This window comes from Patagioenas fasciata, chromosome Z, assembly GCF_037038585.1.
Source record: "Patagioenas fasciata isolate bPatFas1 chromosome Z, bPatFas1.hap1, whole genome shotgun sequence".
NCBI lineage: Eukaryota > Metazoa > Chordata > Aves > Columbiformes > Columbidae > Patagioenas > Patagioenas fasciata.
Genome location: NC_092560.1, coordinates 23427981 through 23451391, shown reverse-complemented (window position 1 = coordinate 23451391; position 23411 = coordinate 23427981). Strand labels below are relative to the sequence as shown.

Genomic DNA, 23411 nt, shown 5'->3' with positions numbered 1-23411 from the left:
TAAACATTTTATGTGTATGGAACTGAAGTACATGGTTTTACGGTTGTCAGTGACAAGTGGCTTTTTTGCCAGATGTGTGCTCAACAGGCTACTAGGTACTAACATCAGTCACTGATTTTTGGAGGTTTTGGTGTGATTACTTTGAATTACCACGGTGTGTGAACGACATGCCTTGTGTTCTGGCTTCAGTGTCAGCCATTACAACAATCTGCCTCATGAACTTGGAAATGTCACCTACAGCCTTTACATGATGTCTTCTTTTGCTGTATGGATGAGAGCATGCTTTATGTTCGTAAAGTGCTTACGACAGTAGAACACTGGGCTCATTTAAGTCCTTTAAACCCTACCAGATTTCAAGAGCAAACTGGATTTTTAAAGACCAGAACTACACTAGTTCTTGTTTGTTTCTTCCAATAAAGAAAATCTTACAATCTTTTCTCTTGTTTTTATATATGAGAGAAGGAAAGGCATTTCTAGACAGTTTTGGCTATAAAGATTTACATTCTAGATCTAATAAAGCTGTTGAATATATAATGGAGTACTTTTATTGGCAAAGAAAGGTTGTTTGCTTGTTCCAGCTACAATAATAAAGACTTCTGCTGACAGAAGCAAGCTGAAGGCATTTTGGGTTCAAAAGCATCCTATTTATAGTCTAGATGCAAAATGATCTCTATTCACTGCAATGACTCTTTTACAGGTTATCATTCTACTTTCTTCTGAAAGCTAGTTTCCTCCCATCCTGGCTCATTGCATTAGAGATACAAAAATATTCTGCAGCCTACTATGGTACCCTTCATAAACAGAATTGGAGGACAGCACCCTCTTGTTTAAAACACACATGACAGTGTAAAGAGAAAATACTCTCTTGAATATTGGTACAACTACTTTTCTCAAATCCTTATTTTTTAATTAAATAACTTTTCAAATAGTTGCAGTCAGTAGCAGAGCATTAATATTCCCTCCTAAAAATTAACCAAAATAAATAAACAAATAAAAAGGAATAAAAAAAACCAAACCAAATCAAAATTAAAAAAAAAAGTCACCACAGGTCTTAAAAAAAAAATTCGCTACAGGTACATAGCCTCATGCCCCATCAGTGTTTAATTTCCCCATGCACAGTGACAGAATGAAAAATGTACCGCTATCTCACACTTATGAAATTGCTTTAAAGATATTCTTTGACATGCAAGTAATATTGATACCATTTGTTAACTTTTGTGGACATTTTTGCCCATTTGATAGAGTACTGTTGCTGAAGTTTGGTTGTCTGAAGATGTTAAATTTCAAGTTTTCAAAATGGAAGGCTATTTCATAATATTCTGCAACTTCATATGCAAGATATATATATATATATATATATATGTTATGTTTTATGGAAGAGGAAGTCATTTATCACTGGTAAGCTGGCTTACAAATCAGCAAATTTGCTGGTTGTTTTCCTCAAAATTTCAAAGTCTGTGAAAAGCAATCAAAGATCATTCTGCTTATCAAGATAGTTAAGAGGAAGAAAAAGGTCACATTCACATCTGAAGCAAAAAGGACCCAGCAATTTCTATGAATATTCTTCTGTCCCTTTCTTGACCAATGATGGCTGTAATGTTCATCAGCTTTCACTGGGTACTGATCTGTTCAGGATGCTCTGGTTAGTGAACAATTCTTTCTATATATCCCTTATCAATACTTTTTCAATATTTTGCTTATACATTTACCAGTAGCTCACTTTTGTCCTAAGCTCACACAGACTAGGAGAAGCGGACAGTGAGAAAACAAATATAAGCCACAGATGGAAATCCTCTCTTCCTCAGGACTGTGCATATAAAATTTTGAGAGATACGACAGCGGAAGAACTGGAAAGATTCTGTAAACCTGCAAATTTGGTTCAAGTGTTTGTATAATATTTAAAAGATGCAAATGTTATTGTGTTTGAAAACCTTTAGCTCTTGTTTGCCTTTCAGATAGGTTAATTTCACATTTCAACAGAATTTGTAAACTTCAATGATCTCATAGTACATGACATAAAAATATTTTTTCTGTGTGAAGGAAACATCAATTAGAACTATTTTTGTTAAATTCCATAAACTTAAAATATATTGACACATACATAGCCAAATATTTTTGTCAATATTCATTTTGACACTTTATTTTGGCCCATAGTAGATGCACAGAACAGGAAAATCCAAAGAAGTTAATGCTGACATTGAAGGGCACCATCTAAAGCCACTCAGGTAGAAACCCTTACATGACACAGCCTTAAACCCCCTTGCACAGACTATGCAAAAAAGATTCAAGCCAAAGGAAGTTTGCAAAGCAGTAATTGTTAAATCCACAGAAGTCAGTGGAAAAACATCAATAAGATTCTGTAAGAATACCAAGGCTTCACATTTACACTATTTTCACCACCTTTACATGGAAATTTGGCTAAGAACAATACTAGTTCTTAGAAATCAGGCTGACGTTAATGTCTTTGCACATCCTTCCAACACAGAGAATTCTTTATTAATACATACTTAATACTAATTTCTAACAGACTGTTCCTTTACTAACAAAGTAATCTTGGAGACAATACCTGCCATCTTTCAAAGTAATTAACTAGAATAAGACCATTTTCTGTTTTGCATGACTAGACTTCCATGTCATACCCCTTTGTAGCTTGCCTAAATGTGCACCTACAACTTTTTCAAAGTGTTTGAAAACACTTGCACAGTATTTGGATAGCAGCTTCACAGACCCATGTTTGCACTTGCTGCTTAGGCAGTGCAAAGCAGAAATGAGTCAAAAATCTGTCATGACTGCTTGCCACAATTTCAGTAACTGAATTCTGACCAATGACTTTAGATTTACTCCAGAACCTGCCAGATCCACAGGACTGAAAAATTCACAATTTGCCCCACTACATGGATATTTTGCCCTCTTCGGGTTCCACCTATGAATATTATCAATGTAACAATACACAAAGCGGAACTCTTGAGGCATGTAAAGTGTGATAATTTCAATTAAATTCATGAAGCTATGCGTATGGGAATTTATGCCAAAGAGCTTGCTAATGCTGGCTCAAAATTTGTTGCTGAAGATGATATATATTTGCTAACCTAAGAATGCATTTTCCACTGTCCAGCTGCTAGTTAAGAAGATTAATGACTGCTTTGTAGCTCCAATTAAACTCCTTTATCATCAAGAGGGACCAAACAAGTTCAATTTCAAAAGTACTGCTTAAGAAAGAAGACCAGGGCTGCATAACACTGACATTTTATTAGAATTCATTTGTAACAAATGGAACTTGTGTCAGCAAAGAACTGATTTTCATACAGACTTTCTTTCGCCACCAATGTAACGAAGTAAGAAAATAAAAAGCACGCCTTTCATTCTGTAAAACATTTATGCGTACTACTAATTAGAGGTAATTGTATCTTTTTTAACAAGCCATTTTACAAGGTAATTTTTTAAATTTTTCAGTCTATGCATCCAAAACAAGAGCAAAGAACACAATTTTTTATCTTTGTAAAGACACTCCAAGCTTGAATGCCAAAGCCACATAGCGGATGGTTATGATGACAAGACCTGCAGCCTTCTGATATCTGCGGAGTATCGGGGTACCAAAACAAAAGAAAAAAAAAAAAGAAAAAATAATAAAAAAAGAAAGTAAGAAAAAAAGAAATACAAAGAAAATATAAGAGAATAAAAGGAAAAAAAAAGCAGTTGCTTTTTTTTTTTTTTAGTCATTGCAAACATTTTTTCCCCCTTTTTACATATTCTGTGTCATTTAAATACACACAAGTGGATTTTAAAAGCAGTTTCTTACAGATGGGTTCAAGTTATAACATTATTGGGTGTAGAATCAATAGGGCAGTGCATAGTACAAAGGTATATATAGAAAGTGCAGATCTCCCTAGAGGGCCACTCCTTCTCCTAGCCATGCTCTCCACTATCTAACCAGTCAAAATTTTTTTTTTTTTAAAAAGAGCTAAATTAAAATACTGTATAAATCATTTTTACATATTTTGTGGGTTTTTTTCCCCCACTGCAACTAATTACAAAATTAGACATAACTACACATATAAACGTAAATAATAGCACCGCACTGGTTACGCTGATGAAACCAATTTTAAGCTTGGAAATGTATGATGTTTGCAGACAAAGATGCTTGCAATTTAAATTAACTGTAGAATGACTATTTATAAGAATACAGAAAGTGGAATGCACATCAATGATGCTAATAGTTATCTTAAGAAATATAAAAACTTAAAGAGATTAGATTTTAGTTGTGCAACAGTTTTCCTCACAAATTGGCTCTGCTCCTTTTTTTTTTTTTACTTTGTTCCCTCATTTTCTTTTGAGCTTGCAAGACAGTCTCCTAGAAGAATACTCCGATCCTTTTATGGATCAAATGTACAAGAATCTTTCCTACTCTATGCTTCCAAAAGGATGCTTTTTTAAATTATTGTATTTTTCTGATCCCTTGCATTTGAGTTGAAGAACATGACCACACTGCATAACCTGGCACTTCAATAATTATTTTAAAATACAAATCAGGAAAGAAGATAAAGAAACATAGTGCACATTCTTCTCTGGTTCAGATGTAAGTTATAGAATCTCATTCTGAGGTAGCCTTCTATAGTACTTCTATTCCATATATATATATTTATATTTTTGTTTTGCTTTTTTTTTTTCCTTTTTCTTTATAAAAGTGCTCAAATACAATGCTTACTAAAGTTTGGTCTTTCACATTTTTCTTTCTGCTAGTGGTTGGAAAAGTGGAAGAAGAAAAAAGTTGAGGTCACACTGACAAGCCATACCAATGCTCCTATTTGAAACTCCAAAGAAAGAATTCCTTTGATACTGATGTACTGACAATGGCAGAAGGCATGATGGAAACCAGGGTCAATGTAAATGGCACCCTATTAAGACTCTCCTAAGGTACTTTGTGCTATACACAGAATTTTCTTTGTTCCATGGAAGAAAATCTAGTGTCATTCTCAAATATATCCTGTGGGCTTAGACTTGCTAGGTCTATATGAACCCTCCCACTGAAAGAAGTGGTTTGACTTTAGCAATCTGTTGACACAAATGAATGAGCAGGACTTGGCTCAAAATAAAAAAAAAGTACTACTAATAAAGAAAAGATGCATGAGCACTGCTAATGACAACTACTGCTAGTGTACTGCTACATCGCTGCAATGGTAACACTAGAACAAGTGACACAGTGGGTTTGAAAAGCCAACAAGAAACAGATTTTAAATTTGTGTGTCTGTTACTGGAAACATGGAATGATAAAGGGCCTTGACTACCTATGTGTTTTGGGTTATCATTTATTACCATCAATACTCAATTTTGAACTGGAAATGCATATTTTCAAAATTGTCTGATACATGTATTAAAACGTTTGAATAGAATAACAGAGATATGAACAACTGAACTAAATACAAATGAAGGCTAACTTAAAGAAATGCTACTCAAACCAGGCATCAAATATAAGGCACTCTAAATGTAAAATTAAAATAAAACCCAGCATCCCCAAACAATGCTGTATGCCACAAAACTTTTGATTTCACAGAGCAACGTGTGTTTGGCTTTGCCCTGTTACATATGATAAATGTAAATTGTATAGCGCACACTATAGACAGTATACTATTTAATACAATTTTAAAACATCTTAATACCTAGTATATTACAACATTCTCCCCTCCTAAAGGGATATGCACTGACCTTTCCCACATGCACACCTCCTACCTTTAATAATATGATTTCTTATTGCACTATAGTGTTATAAATACTGAACTTCACTGGAAGCCTAAATCACATACTCTGTGTGTGTGTGTGCATGTGTGTGCGTGCGTGTGTGTTCAAGTGGCTAGGTGGATAGAAATATCTGGGATAGAGATAATGTTCAAATATCAATGATGTGCATTCCTTGCTTCCCTTTGAAATAGAAGTTTATGGACCTTGGAAATGCAGAGATGATCAAATACTAGTTTAATATGATGGCAGTATGCTGAAAAACTTTTCCAATGCTTTGATAAATCCAGGTATGGAAGAACTGATGTGCTTATGTGTATATGTGTGAACATCTACCTATCTGTATCTCTGTAACTATACAAAGAGCTTGATAAGGGTAGACAGTAATACATACATATAGTTATATATATAGAAAGAGAGAGGGCGTGGATGTGCATATGTGTGCGTGTGTGTGTGTGTGTGTGTGTGTCTGTGTGTGTCTGTCTGTGTTAGCAGCATCTTTATACTTTGCGCCTCCCTGTTGATTCCAAAAGAAACCAAAAAGCCCCATTTTGATTTAACTGATTACAATGAATATTTTCATAAAGAAAAGTAAAACAAACAAAACTGTAAAAGTAATATCTAACAAGACTATGGTACTGTAGATAAATATAGGACTGCACAAAAATGTGCAAATTTTCCAATTATTTAACATCTCTACAGCACGAAATTACAGATAACAACTCTACAGCTTAAAAAAATCTACAGATTTAAACAAAAAGATTAACAGTTATGCAACCTTTTCTTTAATTCACTTCATTGAATGATAAATTCTTGTTAAAAAAAGGAAAAAGTTTACACAGTTAAAAATGAAGCACAGGTCAGCAGTATCTTTACAATACTAAAAAACTAAATCAAGGACTTTCTTTTTAAACATTCCCACATTTTCCCTAAAGTGTTACGATGAGCAGTATGATGGGAAGGGGTGATGTTGAAGTAAAGAGTCCACTTTGTTTGAGAAGCCAGGACCCAACCATTTAACAAACATCTTGCACTGAACTGAAGTTCTCTCAAAACTCCTCTTTGCAAAAGCATGCAATCCTGAACAAGATGATCTTTCTGATGAATTTCCTCCTCCCTTTAACTTCAACCGATGTCAAACCCTTGAGGTATCTGTCAATGAGATCCTTCAGATGCCTCAGTGGTCAGGATTCTTTTATTATGGTTAGGTTATTAAACTGTGAATTCTTGGTCCACATGGAATAGGGTTTTTGTTGTTTTTATGTATCCCCATTAGTTTTGTTTGTTGTTCTTTCTTTTTTTTTTTCTTCTTACTTTATATATCCCCAATAATCGCTCCTTAGCTAAGAGTTAAGAAGTACTTCTAAAGCACATCGTATGGCTCAGAAGCGGCTCTCTGGATCTTAAAGGGCCTGCAATAAAAATCCATGATGGGTTTTTATGTTGCATAGTGATCAAAGCTGCCCAGGTATTCCAGTGCGGCTCGATAGCAGAACTGGTATTGATCCTGGAGAAAGAAAGATAGAAAACAAAAGTATCAAAAAGCCAGCTTGTTGGTTGGTTTGAATGCTTTGTGGCTATAGACAAATACACCACAAAGGCATCTGCAGTTCAGCAATATTCTCTTGCTGACATCAACAGAAAACCAGTCTGAGTTACAACAGATGAAGATAGACACTCATTTAATGGAATATTTTCCACAAAATGTAGCTTTTTTTTTTTTTTTTTTTTTTTTTTTTGTGCAGAGACTGTATAATCATATACTGATCGTTTATTATTCTGGATTAACATAACATCAGCATAAACCTTTCTTCTTATGGGAGCATGCTAAGATGCCTTTCCTCGATGTATGTGAAAATAGCAAAATATCCAATTAAATCTATAGCAAATACAACAAACTAGGTGACAAAATACATCACAGTCTTAATATGGAATGCTGTATGGAAAATCACCAGGTTAAAATTTGCTTTAAGGAAGCAAAGGAAATCCCAGTCTTTCAGTAATAAAGGCTTTGATGAAGATGTGAAGATATTTTAGCCTGTGGCAAGAAAAGGGTCTGAGAGAAATACACAACGAAAACACTTTATTAACATTAAACTGCCTTTCAACCTACACCTGGAAGCAGACAAAAGTTCACTGTAGCGAGAGATTTCCTTATACCTCTGGTAAATGCAGCATTTGGCACATCATGTTATTCTCACCACCAAAAAAGAGTCCTTTTGCACATTTCTGTAATACCACACACTTACACTAAAATGGCACTTCTGTGTACTCACTTGCAACTGCTACTCATGGTTTAAATGTTAAAAAAAGAAAAAACAAACCAAACCAACAAACAAACAAAGCCCCAAAAAAGAAATTGCTTCTGAAAGCCATCCAAAATATCAAGATGGTCTGCTTATTTATCTGGTAGTGCTATGTAGAAACCCCACACGGTTAAAATTGTTAAGATTGCAATTAAAATTCTTTTGGAGATCAGGAAACTCATCAGATATTTGCTTCAATGTAGTGGCATGATCACTAATAGTTCTTTTCCACTCCCTGTTGGAACAGTGGGAGAATGCATTAGACATATGCCTAATTTTAAGTGTATGTGTGGTCCACATGGAGTTTTGGCAGTTTATACTACTGAATGAGAGATTTGTTTTCCACAGAATCGTGAAAGAAATGAGTACACAACACTTCTACTTGCAGCAGTGGGAATGAAGCATAGCATACATAAATAAGTCAGAGGAGGGAGAATATATTGCATACTTGAACTCTGTATTTGTCAGGTAGGGTCTAAGAAGCATAGTTTTTCTGTAAACTATAGCTATTTCTTGGAAGTAAAATGACAGAAAGCAGTCATTTTTCATTTTGCTTATCCAGAAGAATGAAGGTAATGGATAAGAAATGGAATTAACTCTTCCATTTGGTCACAGTGATTTACTTGGTTAAGTGACAAGATTAAAAATAAGTGTTTTTATTTTTCATGTAAGTTTTTACGAAGTTATCTTCTTAAAAATAAGACTACCCAGTTTTATGGAGCAAGTTTCATTTTCTTGTGGAAAATGGCAAACTCTGGGGAAACATTTTAAATTTCACAGGCTGTAATTTAATGACCAGTGTCAATCAAATTATACTAAATAAACGTATGACCTAAAATGTTCCCCTTCTCTTGTCCTTTTGCTTGGTTCTCCTGACCTATTTGCTTGGGCTTAGTTCAAGTCTCCAGCTCAGAAATCTAAGTAGAAATTAAGCACAACTGAAAATATTTAAGTATACTAAAATGTTCCCCTTCTCTTGTCTTTTTGCTTGGTTCTCCTAACCTATTTGCTTGGGCTTAGTTCACGTCTCCAGCTCAGAAATTTAAGTAGAAATTAAGCACAACTGAAAATATTTAAGTATTCTTTACTATGTGACACAGTTCCAAGCATCCAGGCCCAGGAAATCAGTTGACACTACTTTTCCTTATTCTGCATGGCACTCTTGCTAGTACAGATATTATTCACACTGTAGTTTTCCTTGTACTGAATTTACCATTACAATTTTTCAGGCCAAACAGCCATCTGCTTGGTGACATGAAGTCAAGAAAACCATGAAAATAATATAGTGTTAGTCTGAAGCCATGAACAACACCTTGCTCCTGAAACAAAACAAGCAATGGATTCACTTGCAGAAACAATTTGCTTTCTTCTTTATTACCACACATTTCTGCCAGAAAACAAAGGTTCAAATAAAAATGGGTAATGTTTCTTGGAGAACATTTTTTCTCAACTACGATAAGCTAGGATCCACTACTGAAATGATTTTTTCTTTCCCCACCACAATTACCTACTGCTGTAACAAGAAATAGTTCTTGCAATATCTTTATAGCAGATTTTACATTGTAGCCATATAGCCATTATAAAACTTAAGATTTAAACATAAGCACATTTTATACAGTCACTACCTGTGCATTTTTTTGGCTGTGGAAATACATCTTTTCCATAACCATTGTATATGGATACTGTTTTCCTCACCTCTGTCTGTACCATGGCTGGCCGCTGCGTCCTTAACATTTTGACAGTCTGGAAGATATCTACAACACCTTCGTATCTCATCCTTTCTAACACAATGCTCAGGGTAATGAATACTCCAGTCCTTCCTACACCCGCACTGTTGCAATAAAAGAAGCAAAAAGAAAGGAGAAAAATGTTAATTGACAGTTAATGCTGAAAGAATTGGCTGACAAATTATCAGTGGTTACAATACACCATATGTGTACAAATTTCTATATGGGAAAAGGCTCACTAAGCGAAATTCCACAGCAAACGATTGCATTCAGAAGAATAATTGGTCTCAAACAAATTTGACATGTTACTAAGTACTTCCTGACTTGCCAGTCTTCACTGCAAAGTTACTTGGTTGGTTCATCCAGATCTACAGTAATCAGTGTGTGGTGAAGGAAAATGTTTGTTGCCAATGACCTATGCTGGAAATTTCAGGAGAAAAAGGTGACAAAGTATTTTACTGCTTGCTTTGCTTTAACTTGTTCACATATATGTCCTGTTTTGCACATCTTCAGTGTGATAGTTTCCTTTGAGTTAGTCAGTGGATTTTCAATTAATATTGGAATTGTTCATACACACTACAATTTAAATAATGGTTATACAAAAATCATAGGGCACAGCTTTTATTAAAGTCTGGCAGTCTGGATCTTCAGCTTTCCAATACTGACATATGTATATCATGTCTCTCTACAGCAGTCTGAAATGTCCTATTTGACTAGGGTTTGTTTGCTCTTTGTTCTGTTTTGGGTTTCTGTTATTAGGTAAAACCCTCAAGAAGCGACAGAAACTCCTGTAATTAATAGAGCCAGTATTTATCAGTTATTAATGAAGATGACTCTTGGACAGAGAGGTAACTACACAGAAAAAATTATTTTCCCAGTCTGAACTTGTATAAGCATCCCATCATCTCACTGTTAATGCTAATAATTTGAAAGGCTTTTCTCCTGTCAGATAGACTTGTGAACCTGGAGATTTATGACACGTGTTGACCATGACAGAAATCCAATGAATTCACAAGGTGAGTGTGGAAATCCAGCATCCAAATTGTATGAAGGTATTTCAGTGTTTGGTCTAGATCACTGCACTTCTAGGGCACTTAAATATACGTGATTGGATTTGGCAATTTTTTGTACCATGTGAACCTTCGGAGAGCTGAAGCCAAAGGACAATTGAGATACAACTTGAAAAAATTCAGTCTCAGTGCTGGTTTATCTATATGTGATGACAACAGCCCTGGCTATCTAAAGCAACTGGAGTGTAAGGTCTGTTTTACCCAATAAGGTAAATTAGAAAGCTAATGTTTAAGAAACATGCTGCAAAAAATCCTGGAAAAATAGCACTGGAACCTGCTTGAACTTTATAGAGCTGATGACAGTGATCAGCAGAGTGAAGGCAGTTTACCATTTTCCATTGTCCTTGCTCCTGCTTAACCATTTAAAATATCCAACAAAAAAAAATTATGATTTTCAAAATATGTGTGAGGACTTCTAGCCTCACACATTAATCAAGTCTTTGTTACTTAAAAAAACCTCAAACCAAACCAACTACTCAGAACTGTTTAATTCAGCAAAAGGAGAGAATTAATTTGTTGTCTTATGTTCTTAAGAAATGAACAAGTATCTGGAGAAGCTACTTAACAAGGAAGACAGACTAATATGGAAGGATCTCAATGCCTGCAAATCTATCAAGTGTATTATTTTGGTAAAGGTAACTGATCCTATTCCCCTGAATGTGGCAAGTATATTCGCACATTGTATCATTTGCAATCAGAAAATACTTAGGATTATAAAGAGTGATTGAAGTCCACATCAGTGCTAGTAGCATTTTAATGATCAGCTGATTTCTTTCAGCGTAAGCCAAAGAGCAAACTAAGTTCTGCCATAACATTTAACAAAGCAATATGACATAGTTGTTAAAGAATTCTAGATTTAGTAAATTATGAAAGCACTACTTCATGATGTAGTACGATTCACCAAAGTTTGAACAATTAAGAAACAAAGTTAGGACGCTTTAATAAGCCATGAGGTAGTATGGATGCTTTTGTAAGAGAGAAGAGTTTTTTGTTAAAAATACATCTTGAATACATGCTGGGAAAGGGTGGTCTTCCTTTGTCTCCTGCTAAAAGCTGGAATAACAAGACTATAAATACCTAAAAATGGTGGAAGTAGAGAATTTCACATGAAGGTGAACAGTCCTTTGTTCTTCTAACTATTTTTTTAATTAACTGCCTGATGAGGTTAAAAATTTTTGAAAAGTAACACACTGATCTATTTGTAAAAATGTCAGAGAAGGATAAAATTTTAAAATTGTGGGTTGCAGGGGCTTACTGCGTAACAGAGAAAGCAAATTTGTGAAATAGGTATAGAGTGGGAAGAAAACCATAGGCAAGTGGCACTAGGGGAGTTTGCCATTTGAATAATTTCTCTGTACAAGAGAAATCCTTAAAAACTCATAATACTACAAACTGGAAGCAATAATTCCTAGAAGACTAGGAAAGTGCAGGTACCCAGGATCTGAGGTTTATGAAAGAAAGAAATAAATTTATTTACTAGGGACATTTCCTATTCATGTAAGCTGACTAACATTCATAATGATGATCCACATTACCAATCTCTAAGTTGTCATTACAATCATGATAAGATATTTAAAGACCAAACCATGATGAACTATACTGGATTTGACTCTTTTTCTACCAAAGCCAGTGGTAGAAACTTCCATAATTTCAGCATAAAAGATCACACCCAGTTGGAAAGGATGCATAACCTACTACAAGCAGTATTTCATTGCAGTCATAAGTGGATAAGTTTGCATGGCACGAAGAACTTAGAAGACCATCACTTTGCTTTCTTATGTAGGTCTGCATAAAGGCATAAATATTTTTCATCACTTCTCTGCTCTCAAAACTCATTAACGTCAGGAAGAATAAGGCTTCTTCTTATCACAGTTGTCCTCCAGTTTTCCTTACCAAATGAATTCTAAATGTTGTTCTCCTTAGCAGGCCATACACATTTTTAGGCACATAAAAAAAGAAGGATTTGATTGGTCCAACACATCTATTCTGCTAGTCTTTCAGATTAGGGGAGCATAAGGGACTCTGTTGAAACACACGGCTGTTTTAACAATTTCTGATTGCTCCTGGCTTTGGGAGGACAGGAATCTCTCTCCCTTTGTGCACACATACGCTCAAGTAAACTTGTTCATTTTGTCTTCATGCTATTATTGAAGCATTATTTGGCTTGGAGGATGGACTTGGAACCTACATCAGTATTTTGCATCTCGGTTATATAAATAATAACATTTAATCTACAAAAAATAATTTAATGTTAAAAAAATAAGTATCTAAAATCCTAATGGAATTTATAGAAAGCACTTTATTAAATAAAATATAAAGATATGATTTTTGGCCATCTGCTATAGACTCTGGAATACTGTAGAGAAAAAAAAAATACAAGAATATTAAAAAAGCCCACCCTGGATTATTCCTACACACCCTGCAAGTTATTTTCATCTGCGTATCAGTTGTAAAGGAATAAAAGGAAGCCATCACAGCAAAAAAATGGGCATTACATTCTGAAGTTAGAACTCACAAATTGAAAACTCAGTGATCTTTCTGACAGGCAAAGTTTCTAAACCATGCTTTCTAATCCATTCCCTTTCTTAAAATAGCTACCATTTTTATTTGTCTCACCTTGACTGTTACTAATGTGCTACTGTGGTGTAAGTAGCTTGTTTATAGTTAATAATACCCACTAATGTAACAGCATCACTTTTATTACCAGTGGAGGAAAACAAACAAACAAACAAACCAACAAGAAAACGGATAAAACAGATATAGCAGGCTGTGATATGACTCTTCCTATCACTTTCTGCATGTAGCATTGACCAGATCATTTTTCCCCTTCATTAGAAACAGATTTTTAAGAAAAAATCAAGCGCTTCCACATATTTCAGAAGAAACTTTTCTGTGTAAATGGCATGTCAAAGAACATTTTCTGTCTCATAAAGCAGTCCTATGTGTTCCTCTTCAGATCTTACATTTGATGACATTTTCTGATAGTTCACATATGAAATTCCATTTATCTATACAACTTCACTGCAAGCAGCAATCAACTTGAGAAAAACATAAATCTGCATATGAGTTGTTTTGAGACTTTTTCACTTACCTGCAATGAACAGAAATGGGTCCATCCTGACCAAACTGCTCTTTTGTTTTATGCACTTGGCCTATGAAGTCAATAAATCCTTCTCCAGACTTTGGCACTCCTTGTTCTGGCCAGTCAGTGAACTGGAACTGCCTCACTGTTCGTGACTGGCCATCCTTTAACAAAAGACACAAACAATGTATCCCAAAAGCATGCTCCAAAGGCTGGTAGTCAGTCAAGCAACAACCATAAAGACAATCACAAAACTAGGACATTGAGAGGAGGTGGGGGATGGTTATGATCATGTTTATGAAGACTCAATCACAGTGCTGGCTGGTGCTGTTGGACACAATAACCCAGAAGTGCAGTTTTATTAACAACATTGCATAAATTCCCTGCTACACTGGATAGAAGAGTTGTCTGACATTCTACCTGTGTATCAAGTATGCCTGAGGCTAAACATGTAACAACTTCACCAGGTTATATGGTTTTTTTGGCTCGTTATGTTCTGAATCCTGTGGACTGCAAATTTCTTTTAATACTGAACAGTTAGAATAAGGCCATTGAATCTGACTATCCATTTCGTAGACGTGCTTATCTACTGCATGTCAGGAATATCTTCACTGATAAGACTTGTTTACTCATTACCTTATTTGCAGATATCTTTAATAGTATGGTGTGTTTTATAAGGTGGAATCTGCCTGGAAGAAGACGGGTCAAGAAAAGCCAGTTGTTTAACAAACCATAAACTTGTCTTCACTCTTCGTAATTTCATTCACTAACAGCTTGGACTCAGTCAAAAATTGAGAAAGGCTTCCTCTCACAAAACAAGTCAGCTGAAGCTGTTCGTTCCCTCTGGTCAGGAATACTAACAGGATTGTTTAAAAATGCAGAATACTGCACCACGGTTATTTTTAGAATGAATTCACTGGAAGCATTAAATGCCAACTTCTGCTATGTGCCTACTTAATGTGTAAATGGCCAGGACACATAAATAGAACAAATATAATACAAATGGTTGAAGTAAATTTGTTCTGGATTTTCAAACATTGTTCTTGATGATTTTGACACTGTCAATCTGCACACCTGAAATGTTTAAAAACATGGGCATAAAAACATGGGCACATCGACTACTGATGTAAGCTAATGTCTCTGGACATGTAGTTTCCTAACCACCAACCTTGCCATGTCTTCAAAATAGTCTTCTGCTAAGTCAAACTCAGGAAAAATTGAATTTCTTATAGGAGATCCCCTCCAAAATTACAAGCTATGCTGAAGGAATTTTTTTTTTCCCCTCTACCACAGGCACTCAAATATTACAGACCTTTGAAATGAAACAGAAGTGATTTTAAAAATAAACAAAGGAAAAACCAATACTTTGATCCGATTTTTCCTCTGATACTCTGGGTTTTTGCCTCCCATGTCTCAGATGAGTAAGGAAAACAGAAAACAGGTGTATGTGCCAGCCACTGCTCCATGAGAGGAGAAACATTCACTTCTTTGATTTACTATCTCTTACCCTCTCACTAGAATGCTGTGACAATTTAGTAGATTATTTCTGTGGAACATTTTTGCCTACTTAAAAAAAAAAGCTTGAAAATACATACCCAATTTTATATCTTGTGGGCATCAACACAAAAAACTAAATATTACCTACCAAAATGGCATTTTGATAATGCAGACTTCTCTAATAATGGCCTCTGTGATCTCATTTTCCCTCAATAAGACATAATGAAATTGCACCCTTCAGATGGCCTTAGGCACATGACATTAATTAAGAAGACAAAACAATAGGTTGATTCCCTCCAAAATAACCTCCCATTCCCCTGATGTAAAAAATAAAAACCTTCAGTCTGACTCACTTGCAAAATGTTCATTAAGGAGATGGAAGCTCTTAAGCAATTTCTGACCCTGACAGGTACTGACAGGTATTACACTAGAATAACTGTAGCTTTTTAGGGGTAGAAAAGATAAGAAAGACACTGCTTTACTTAAGCCTTGGCTGTCATAGAAAGACAACAGGTTTCTATGTGCCAAAAAAATTTCTTTTTTTTTTTCTTTTTCCCCAAGTGCGTTTAAATCAACTGTCTTGGTATATTTCATGATCATAATAACTCAATAATCCAGTGTAAGTTTGTGAAAACTGTTCTGATTTAGTTTAAATGGCAATGAGTTCTGTTACTTAATGCTACTTAATGAGCACAGAAGTTAGTTATTCTGGTGTTAGACTAGCACTAAAGCATATTGGGAACTGACCCGCAATTTCTCACACAGTTCCCTCTGCTACTGACATTATAAACAGTTCTGCTTTCTTTTAATGATACACTTGCCAACAGCAGTCCAAATACAAATGTCAAATTTTATTAAAATCTTTACTTTAAATATTGTGACAGTTTGCAGAACTGGTTATCAAAATATGAGCTTTTAGATCTCTATGTGGAGCAGAGGGCTTTTAACGTATCATCCTATTGACTGGCTGATCATTTGGATTTCTTCTTGCTTCTTTCAGGGGATATTCAATTGTCTTCTGATGAGGCTGTAGAATTTATAATACTCTTTTACAGCCATCACTAATAGTTTAGCCTTAAATGAGACTGCCACAACATATTGACCTCTGGAGTTTAAAGAAAAAGTGAGTATAAAGCTGTCAGAAGCAGTAGATTGGAACAGTTACAGAGGTCAATTTCACCTTATAACAATTCACAGCACAGTTTCAGAAAAAACAGGGAGTTCCATGCCAGATGCTTGCTATGGACATCTACAAAGAACATGTGCTTCTTTTCTTGTCCCTGGGGAATAACTGGCTGACTCAGTTCTGCCAGAGTGTAGATGGTATTCCAACACTATGGGTGGGTTTGAGATAAGAGGGAGAGAGGCTGGTTACAACCATGGTAACATTTACTCCTTGAATACAACAATTTGGTTAGATGGTCTCAAATACTGGGTGAGACAGCCATAAAAGCCTAACTACAGGAAAACGATAACGTACATTTTGGTAAGTAGTCCCCACTTCTTCCAGTGTATTTGGAAGGATCTATAGTTTCCCAGAACATCTAGAAAATTTAAGATGGCCCCATCAGCTTGCCAGTGCATTGTTTAACAAAATTTGGCTCACCAAGGTAAAGGGATTTTTAAAATTTGAGAAGCAATGATATGCAATGGTAAAACAGCAGAACAGGACTGCTGCAGTGTATGCATGCTTTGCACTTTTTATAAAAGGTATATTAATATCAGGTCCAATAAAACTGTTCTGGTAAATTAAGTTATTTCACCCTTTCAGACTTCTTAGTGGTTTACTACCAGCAAATATATACTTTCCTATATATCTTAGTTCATTATCAACTCTTGAAAGAACTTTTTGAAAATACATTCTATTTGTAGACACTTAAAGTACTTCTGTGGCTTGTTGTTATCATTGTTATTTTGTGATCTGATATGTCACATAAGACCTCTTCCAGCTTGAGATGGAATGGATTTTTAAGAGATGATCTACCAAAACTGCCAGCACAGTCGCAGTGAAATTGGCTTTGACTGTGTAATGCAAGTGTGGTTATAGACTGATGTTATGAGCCTGCTCTTCTCCACGTTTGCTCAGCACAAGTAGGTTAGTGAAACTTTGAGCCATGTGATTCTTACCTGATTTTGAACAGAATGAAAATCAGATCCACTGTGTCTAGACTTCCTCTTCAAAAACACACTCCTAGGTCTCATTTTCCAAATCAAAACATTCATATGCTGACTTGGTTACTTATGACACTGTCTAGCTAATTGTCAGTAATACTTAATTTTACTTGAAGTTAACATTAAAAGCAGCAGTCTAGCTAACTACAAGAAAGTCCAATATTTTGGATGCTGACTAGCAATTCTGAATAATCACTCATATTATTCCTGGACAGTACATCCTGCTACTTTGCTTTAACAAATAGTATTCTACAGTGTTTACAGAAATGGAGGCTGTCAGTAATTCTTCCTGCCATGCAGACTAAAGTGCTAGAAATTGAAAGTCTGAGAAATGCCCAATATATATTTAAAGTTTATGTACCTTTAATCTTATATCAGTGCTCAGTTTTGAACTCAGGAATTCAGATAAGAAATGCAGTATGAAAATGAGGATGCTAGGGTCACAGCTGCATGTATCTACTCTGCAGATATACAAGAGTGCTGAAAATACGCTATGCCAAAAAATCAAATTATTATGTGGAAAGCTTGTCATGCTTTTCTTATGAATGCTATTTGCTTGGCAGTTTTTAAATCTCAATGTATTAACCTTCATACTCAGTCAGCCTAGAGGGTGGTGCAAAACAACATACTTACAGCTGTGACAAAAATTGCCTCCAAAAATGATCAAGGGGGAAATGAGGAAAAAAAGGAAAATGGTCCTCAAATCATCGAATGTATTTTGGCACGAACAGTTACTCAGAACTTAACAAAATTTTGCTGCACAGATGTTAGATCTGAATGAAGTCAATTGTTCTTAAACAAAGATCCCATTCATTTAATATCTTTATCTGTTTTTTGTTTTTTGTTTGTAGAAAGTACACCCTTGGGTATTTTCTAACAATAATAATTGTTTTTTTTTTTAAAGCGAGGAAAAGAAAGAAACTGACATTTTCTTTTAAACTTATGTGAACTAGTATAATACTATGTTAACTTACCCTTGCATCTGTGACCTTGAACTCCCTCAGAATATACTGCGGCATGTTGTACTCTGCCATTGGATCTACCACAAAATACTGATATCTGGCTGAGCGCTCTGCAGGCCAGTACTGGTGGCATTTTTCCTACAAAATAACAAAGTAAAATTCATTTTCTGTTACTGAAGCCCATTACCATAAATTGGTAGAGAACTTTTTTCATTCAGATAAGTGTAATACTCATGTAAAGTGCTACTCGTGACAGGAATATGAACTGTTTGTCTTGCTGTGAACATGAAGTTTCATACCTAGAATAAAGAATTATCTTTAATATTGCATTGCAAAGAGGTTCTCTCTGGTCGTTGTACATCTCAACTCATTTATACTTCTGCTCAGTTCTGTTATTTATCAGTGACAAGAGCTATCCTCACCCTATTTTTAAATACAGAATGGAATTTACATCTTGGAGTCATTTTCAGTCTTTTTTCTTCTTCCCTTTTGAAGCCAGTCCCCCTGGCCTCAGTCAAGAATATCTGCATCCACTAGCCATGTCCTGAATCATGTCTATTCCCCCAATACATGGCCTGACTCAGGTTTGACTTATCACATACCAGTTTTATCTTGATATAATCCTGTCCAGATAGTAAACCGCTTCATTCTCTCAGCTACACAAAACAGCACTTGAATGAGTTTAGGGTTGTAAACTGGGTGCTGAAACTTTAAAGTTCAGTCCTATGACCACACAGAAGACATTCAGATCTCAAAAATACCATACTTTCTTTTAACATTGTTAAAAGAGACACTGCAAAAGAGAAGTTTCCATATAAAAAATCCGAATTGCTCAATAGACAGCAATGCTCTCTCTGCATACTTCAGAATACCAACATGCAAACTCAGTGTCTGAATCTTAGTGTGCCCCACAACAAAATGCCGTGTCTGGCTTGTCTATTGCAGTACATCTGCAGATTGGAAAACCTTACACAATAATGCCATTGATATTGCAATAGGAGAAGGAACCTAAATCTTCACCTTTATCTTCAGACATTCCCGTAACAGCAAAATTTTCTTTAAATAATTACAACAAACATTTCAGTAAAGCAGTATTACAGCAGTACTTACTCTGCCCATTTCTCTTAGCTTAGTGAGCATGACCACAATTGTAGAATTATGCTCCCATAGCATTCTCCAGAAGTCTTCAGTTGTTTCTGCTAAAGGACCCTGTGTAGCTATGTAAGCTTTTTGTTGTCTATGTTCATAAAGAATTAAGAAAATACTTTAATCAAAAAAGTGAACTGATACACATGTTCTCTTCTTATATGTAAAAATTATCTAGAGGAAAAATTTATATACTATTACGAGCATTAAAACCTTATTATGATTGTTTAATCAAACAACGTTTTTTTATTTTTAGAACTTCGTGAGGGAAATTACTCTGTTAATATTATGATGTATTTCTTTATCATTATTATTTAAATTTTAATGCAACTCTAATAGCTCAATTTTGTGTGCTGTAACAGGCACTTAAGAAACAGTTGTGCTGGTTCATTTTGTAGAAATAACTGTCTAACAATCTATTAAATTTAGGAATTATAGCATCAAACAGTTTCTTTATTAACGCTTTTTCAACAATCTGATGCCTCCAGCAAAAGTAAGGCAGGAATAAAATTCAGGACTGGAGTGCACTGCACTTTCAGGCCTTAATATCCTACTAGTGGAAGCTACCATCAAGCTGTTCAAAACTTCTGGATCAGGAGCTTTACAAGATGATGACCAGTTCTCATTGTTCCTGCTACTTTCAGTTAACTGATACACCTGTGTGGGTGACACTGGAGATGAAGGTTGTTTCAAATTATGAGCAGAGGGTCAGAAGATGATCTCTGTGAGTTCAGATACTCAGGTACACCTAAACTGCTTTCGGCAAACTATATCATTTCTTCTTCATGATTTTTCTACTTGTTGCTTAAGTCAGCTGAGGGCATATTGCTCTGTGTTGTCATGAAGATGCTGGTGGGCTACAGAACTGTTTATGTATAAAATACTTTTGGTGGCTAGGTCTAGTCTTAATCAGTGTTCCAAGATTATACATTATCACTTTGACACAGGGAGTGTATCTCCTGTATGTTATTTCTACGTATCTTCTTAAGCAGAATAGTTGTGAAGAAACTGGGTTTTCAAATCATGAATGTGTTTATAATCTCAGTAACCTTCAGCTTGTCAAACATACTCAATGGCTTAAAGGTAGATAAAAATACAAGTTTTAAGACTCTGTGCCATTTACAGAGTTTTCCTCTATTGTGTGGATGAAAATCTGAACATTTTATTAATGTTTAAAGACCCACTCAACCAAACATGGCATGCGCAGGTAAACAATAGTAAATTTCCATACTAAGATTTGTTATTTTTCATATAATTATGTGAATAATTTTGTTAACTTTTAAAACAGTCCACATGAGAACACATCAACATTAGTACCTGTATCCATCAATGAAACTGGCGTTAATATAATCAGAGCCTTCCACTCCTCGTATTGGCTGCAAGCATACCCTCGTAGACTCATATGGCATAATATTGACAAGGCGATTTTTGAATTTATTACATGGAAGATTGGCACTGATGAATCTTGAAGTGTGAGCCTTAGAGCTAGCAAGACGCTGTTGAAAATCAATTAAAATAATTAAGGCCAGGTATAACAAAACCTAATTACACTGTCAGATTTGAGGGTGTCTGCTCATCATCCATTTACAAATAATTTAAATTTCTGGTTCTTTTCCATATTCTATTGCATTACTTAAATATTTTTAAAGCTTATTTTAACACCTTATAAAAGTTTAATGTCTGCTCGATTAATGATATGGACAAATTTGAGTATTAAACCTCTACAAAAACACACATTTCAAGTTATTGAAACAATAAAGGAACAGCCGGGTTCAAATATCCTCACTGAACAGTTCTTGTCTGGACACCAATTGAAAACAGAACTGTAGATTTTACAAAGGATCATCTTCCTAATTTAAAATTTTAGCCTGCTGATGTCTTGTCTTTTGATTACTGGAAACAACTGGTGGAGAATAGAGCAGCATTAAGTGTTATACCATTTGGTTTTGGTTCCCCACAACATAAAATCCCAGTACCTTAAACTCCAGTTCCATTCCTGTGACATTCTCGCCTGTTTCTATCTGTGTCAGCTTCTGGATATATGCATACAGGTTTCTGGCTGGCACTTCGGTATTTCCACAAGTCACTGCTTCCAGCAGTGCATCGTGTATAAAGATGTATTGGTCCTCAGTTTGAACCATGTAATTTCTCTGTGCTCTCATTAGAGTTACGTGGCCATAAATATCTACAGTCTTTTCATGCTTTATTCTCTCTAACATGGCATCTATCACAATGAAACAGCCAGTCCTGCCGACTCCAGCACTAAAAGAAATGAAGACAGGTAAAAAAACAACATGAAGGACTATTTCATGCATTGTGCTTACTTTTATAATCACCAAGTTTTAGAGTTTTTTAACAATGATTTGAACAGCACATTTCTCTGAATATGAACATCAGCTATTATGAAAGAGGTTGGTGCCCTGAAATAAGTAAGCTCCTTTAACACCCATTACAAGCAATTGAGAACTTGGAATGCTTCTATATGAGATCTTTGCATCTTGCAATTTCAGGTTTGAGTATAATAGAAATAAGATACATTGCAATGTCTTCTAGAAATATGTGTTCTTAAAAATGGAAATTACTGGAGATGACAAATTCTCTAAGAGTTCAAGCTTTATTTATAGCACGATTTTTAATTGATTTAACATGCCGTTGTTGCTATTCTGTTTACAGAGGTGACTTTATTGCCAAACAATAATGTTATAAAAATTAGTAATTTATTTCTATCGTGCTTTGGAGGTAAACTTTCTATCCCTCCCCCAACTCTGCCAGTAGCACTCGCCAGTAACACGTTTTTTTCTGTCCTCTGCTTTTCCACTTAGTCAGGCCATGCTGTTACTCTTTGCAATGCAGAGCCATGCCTAGTTAGCCTATGTAAGTCATAGGCTAGGGAAACCCTCAGCTGGCCACTAGGATATCTGTCTTGCAACTCTAGGAAAATGTAAGAAAGATCTGGAATGGCCAGAACCTGGATCAAGATAGTCATCACATTATTTCAAAGGGCAGATTACAAAAGAACTAAAATGTGCCTAAAGACAAAGTTTGAAAACACAGCATTCATTAATGTCCAGACTGGGTGAGTAATTTTTATTAGACAGAGCTTCCTCAGAGGTTCTAAGTTAAGTTAGTTGCTGATTTTAGGCAGGAGCTGAAACGAAGTTACATCAACCCAGTTGAGGCCAAAGAAACCGCCACTTCTTAGCTCTCTGCAAAGTAAGGGATTCCTTAGGAACAACTCTGAGCTAGAAAGTTGCTTCCTATCTTTGGTGGGACTTGAGGGTAGAAAAAGGTATGGGTCAGCTACTGTCAGCTTGGTACTGGAATAAACCTTGATCATGAAATATTTATATAATGAAATATATAGTCGGATTCAAGAGAATTAAACCTGTCTCAGCTAAACTACTTAACAGGAGTTTATTTTTGATATCTGCTGTCAAAATATGCCAGACTTTGAAGGATTGTCAGTCATTCTCTCTCTGTCTTAAAGGTGTTGTCTGCTACATGCATTGGCTACCTTTAATAACTCCTGAGGACAACGTTATGCAACCAGGAGAGGAAAAGAGATTTATGGTTCTCACTTTGATGTGATCACTGTTAGTTACACATGCTACTTTATTGCACATTTTGCATAACTGAATAGGAATGATGTAGAAGGAATATGAAAAAGACTACAGAATACACAAGACCAGAAAATATACTGAAGGTATGAGTATGCA

At 35.3% G+C, this 23411-nt stretch overlaps 1 protein-coding gene across 33 annotated transcripts in view; it reads right to left on the bottom strand.

Moving 5' to 3' along the window:
* Nucleotides 1-2110: 2110 nt before the first annotated feature.
* Nucleotides 2111-23411, bottom strand: part of PTPRD (protein tyrosine phosphatase receptor type D) — a 1234877-nt gene continuing 1213576 nt past the window's right edge. For all 33 annotated transcript variants that reach the window (XM_071802225.1, XM_071802223.1, XM_071802231.1 and 30 more), the window contains 7 exons: nt 21672-21957; nt 21013-21191; nt 19660-19786; nt 18562-18687; nt 13928-14082; nt 9735-9870; nt 2111-7240 (listed from right to left, as the gene is read on the bottom strand). In XM_071802225.1, the coding sequence (XP_071658326.1) occupies nt 7172-7240; nt 9735-9870; nt 13928-14082; nt 18562-18687; nt 19660-19786; nt 21013-21191; nt 21672-21957 (1078 nt within the window). In that variant the 3' untranslated portion in view covers nt 2111-7171. The remainder of the gene's footprint in view (nt 7241-9734; nt 9871-13927; nt 14083-18561; nt 18688-19659; nt 19787-21012; nt 21192-21671; nt 21958-23411) is intronic.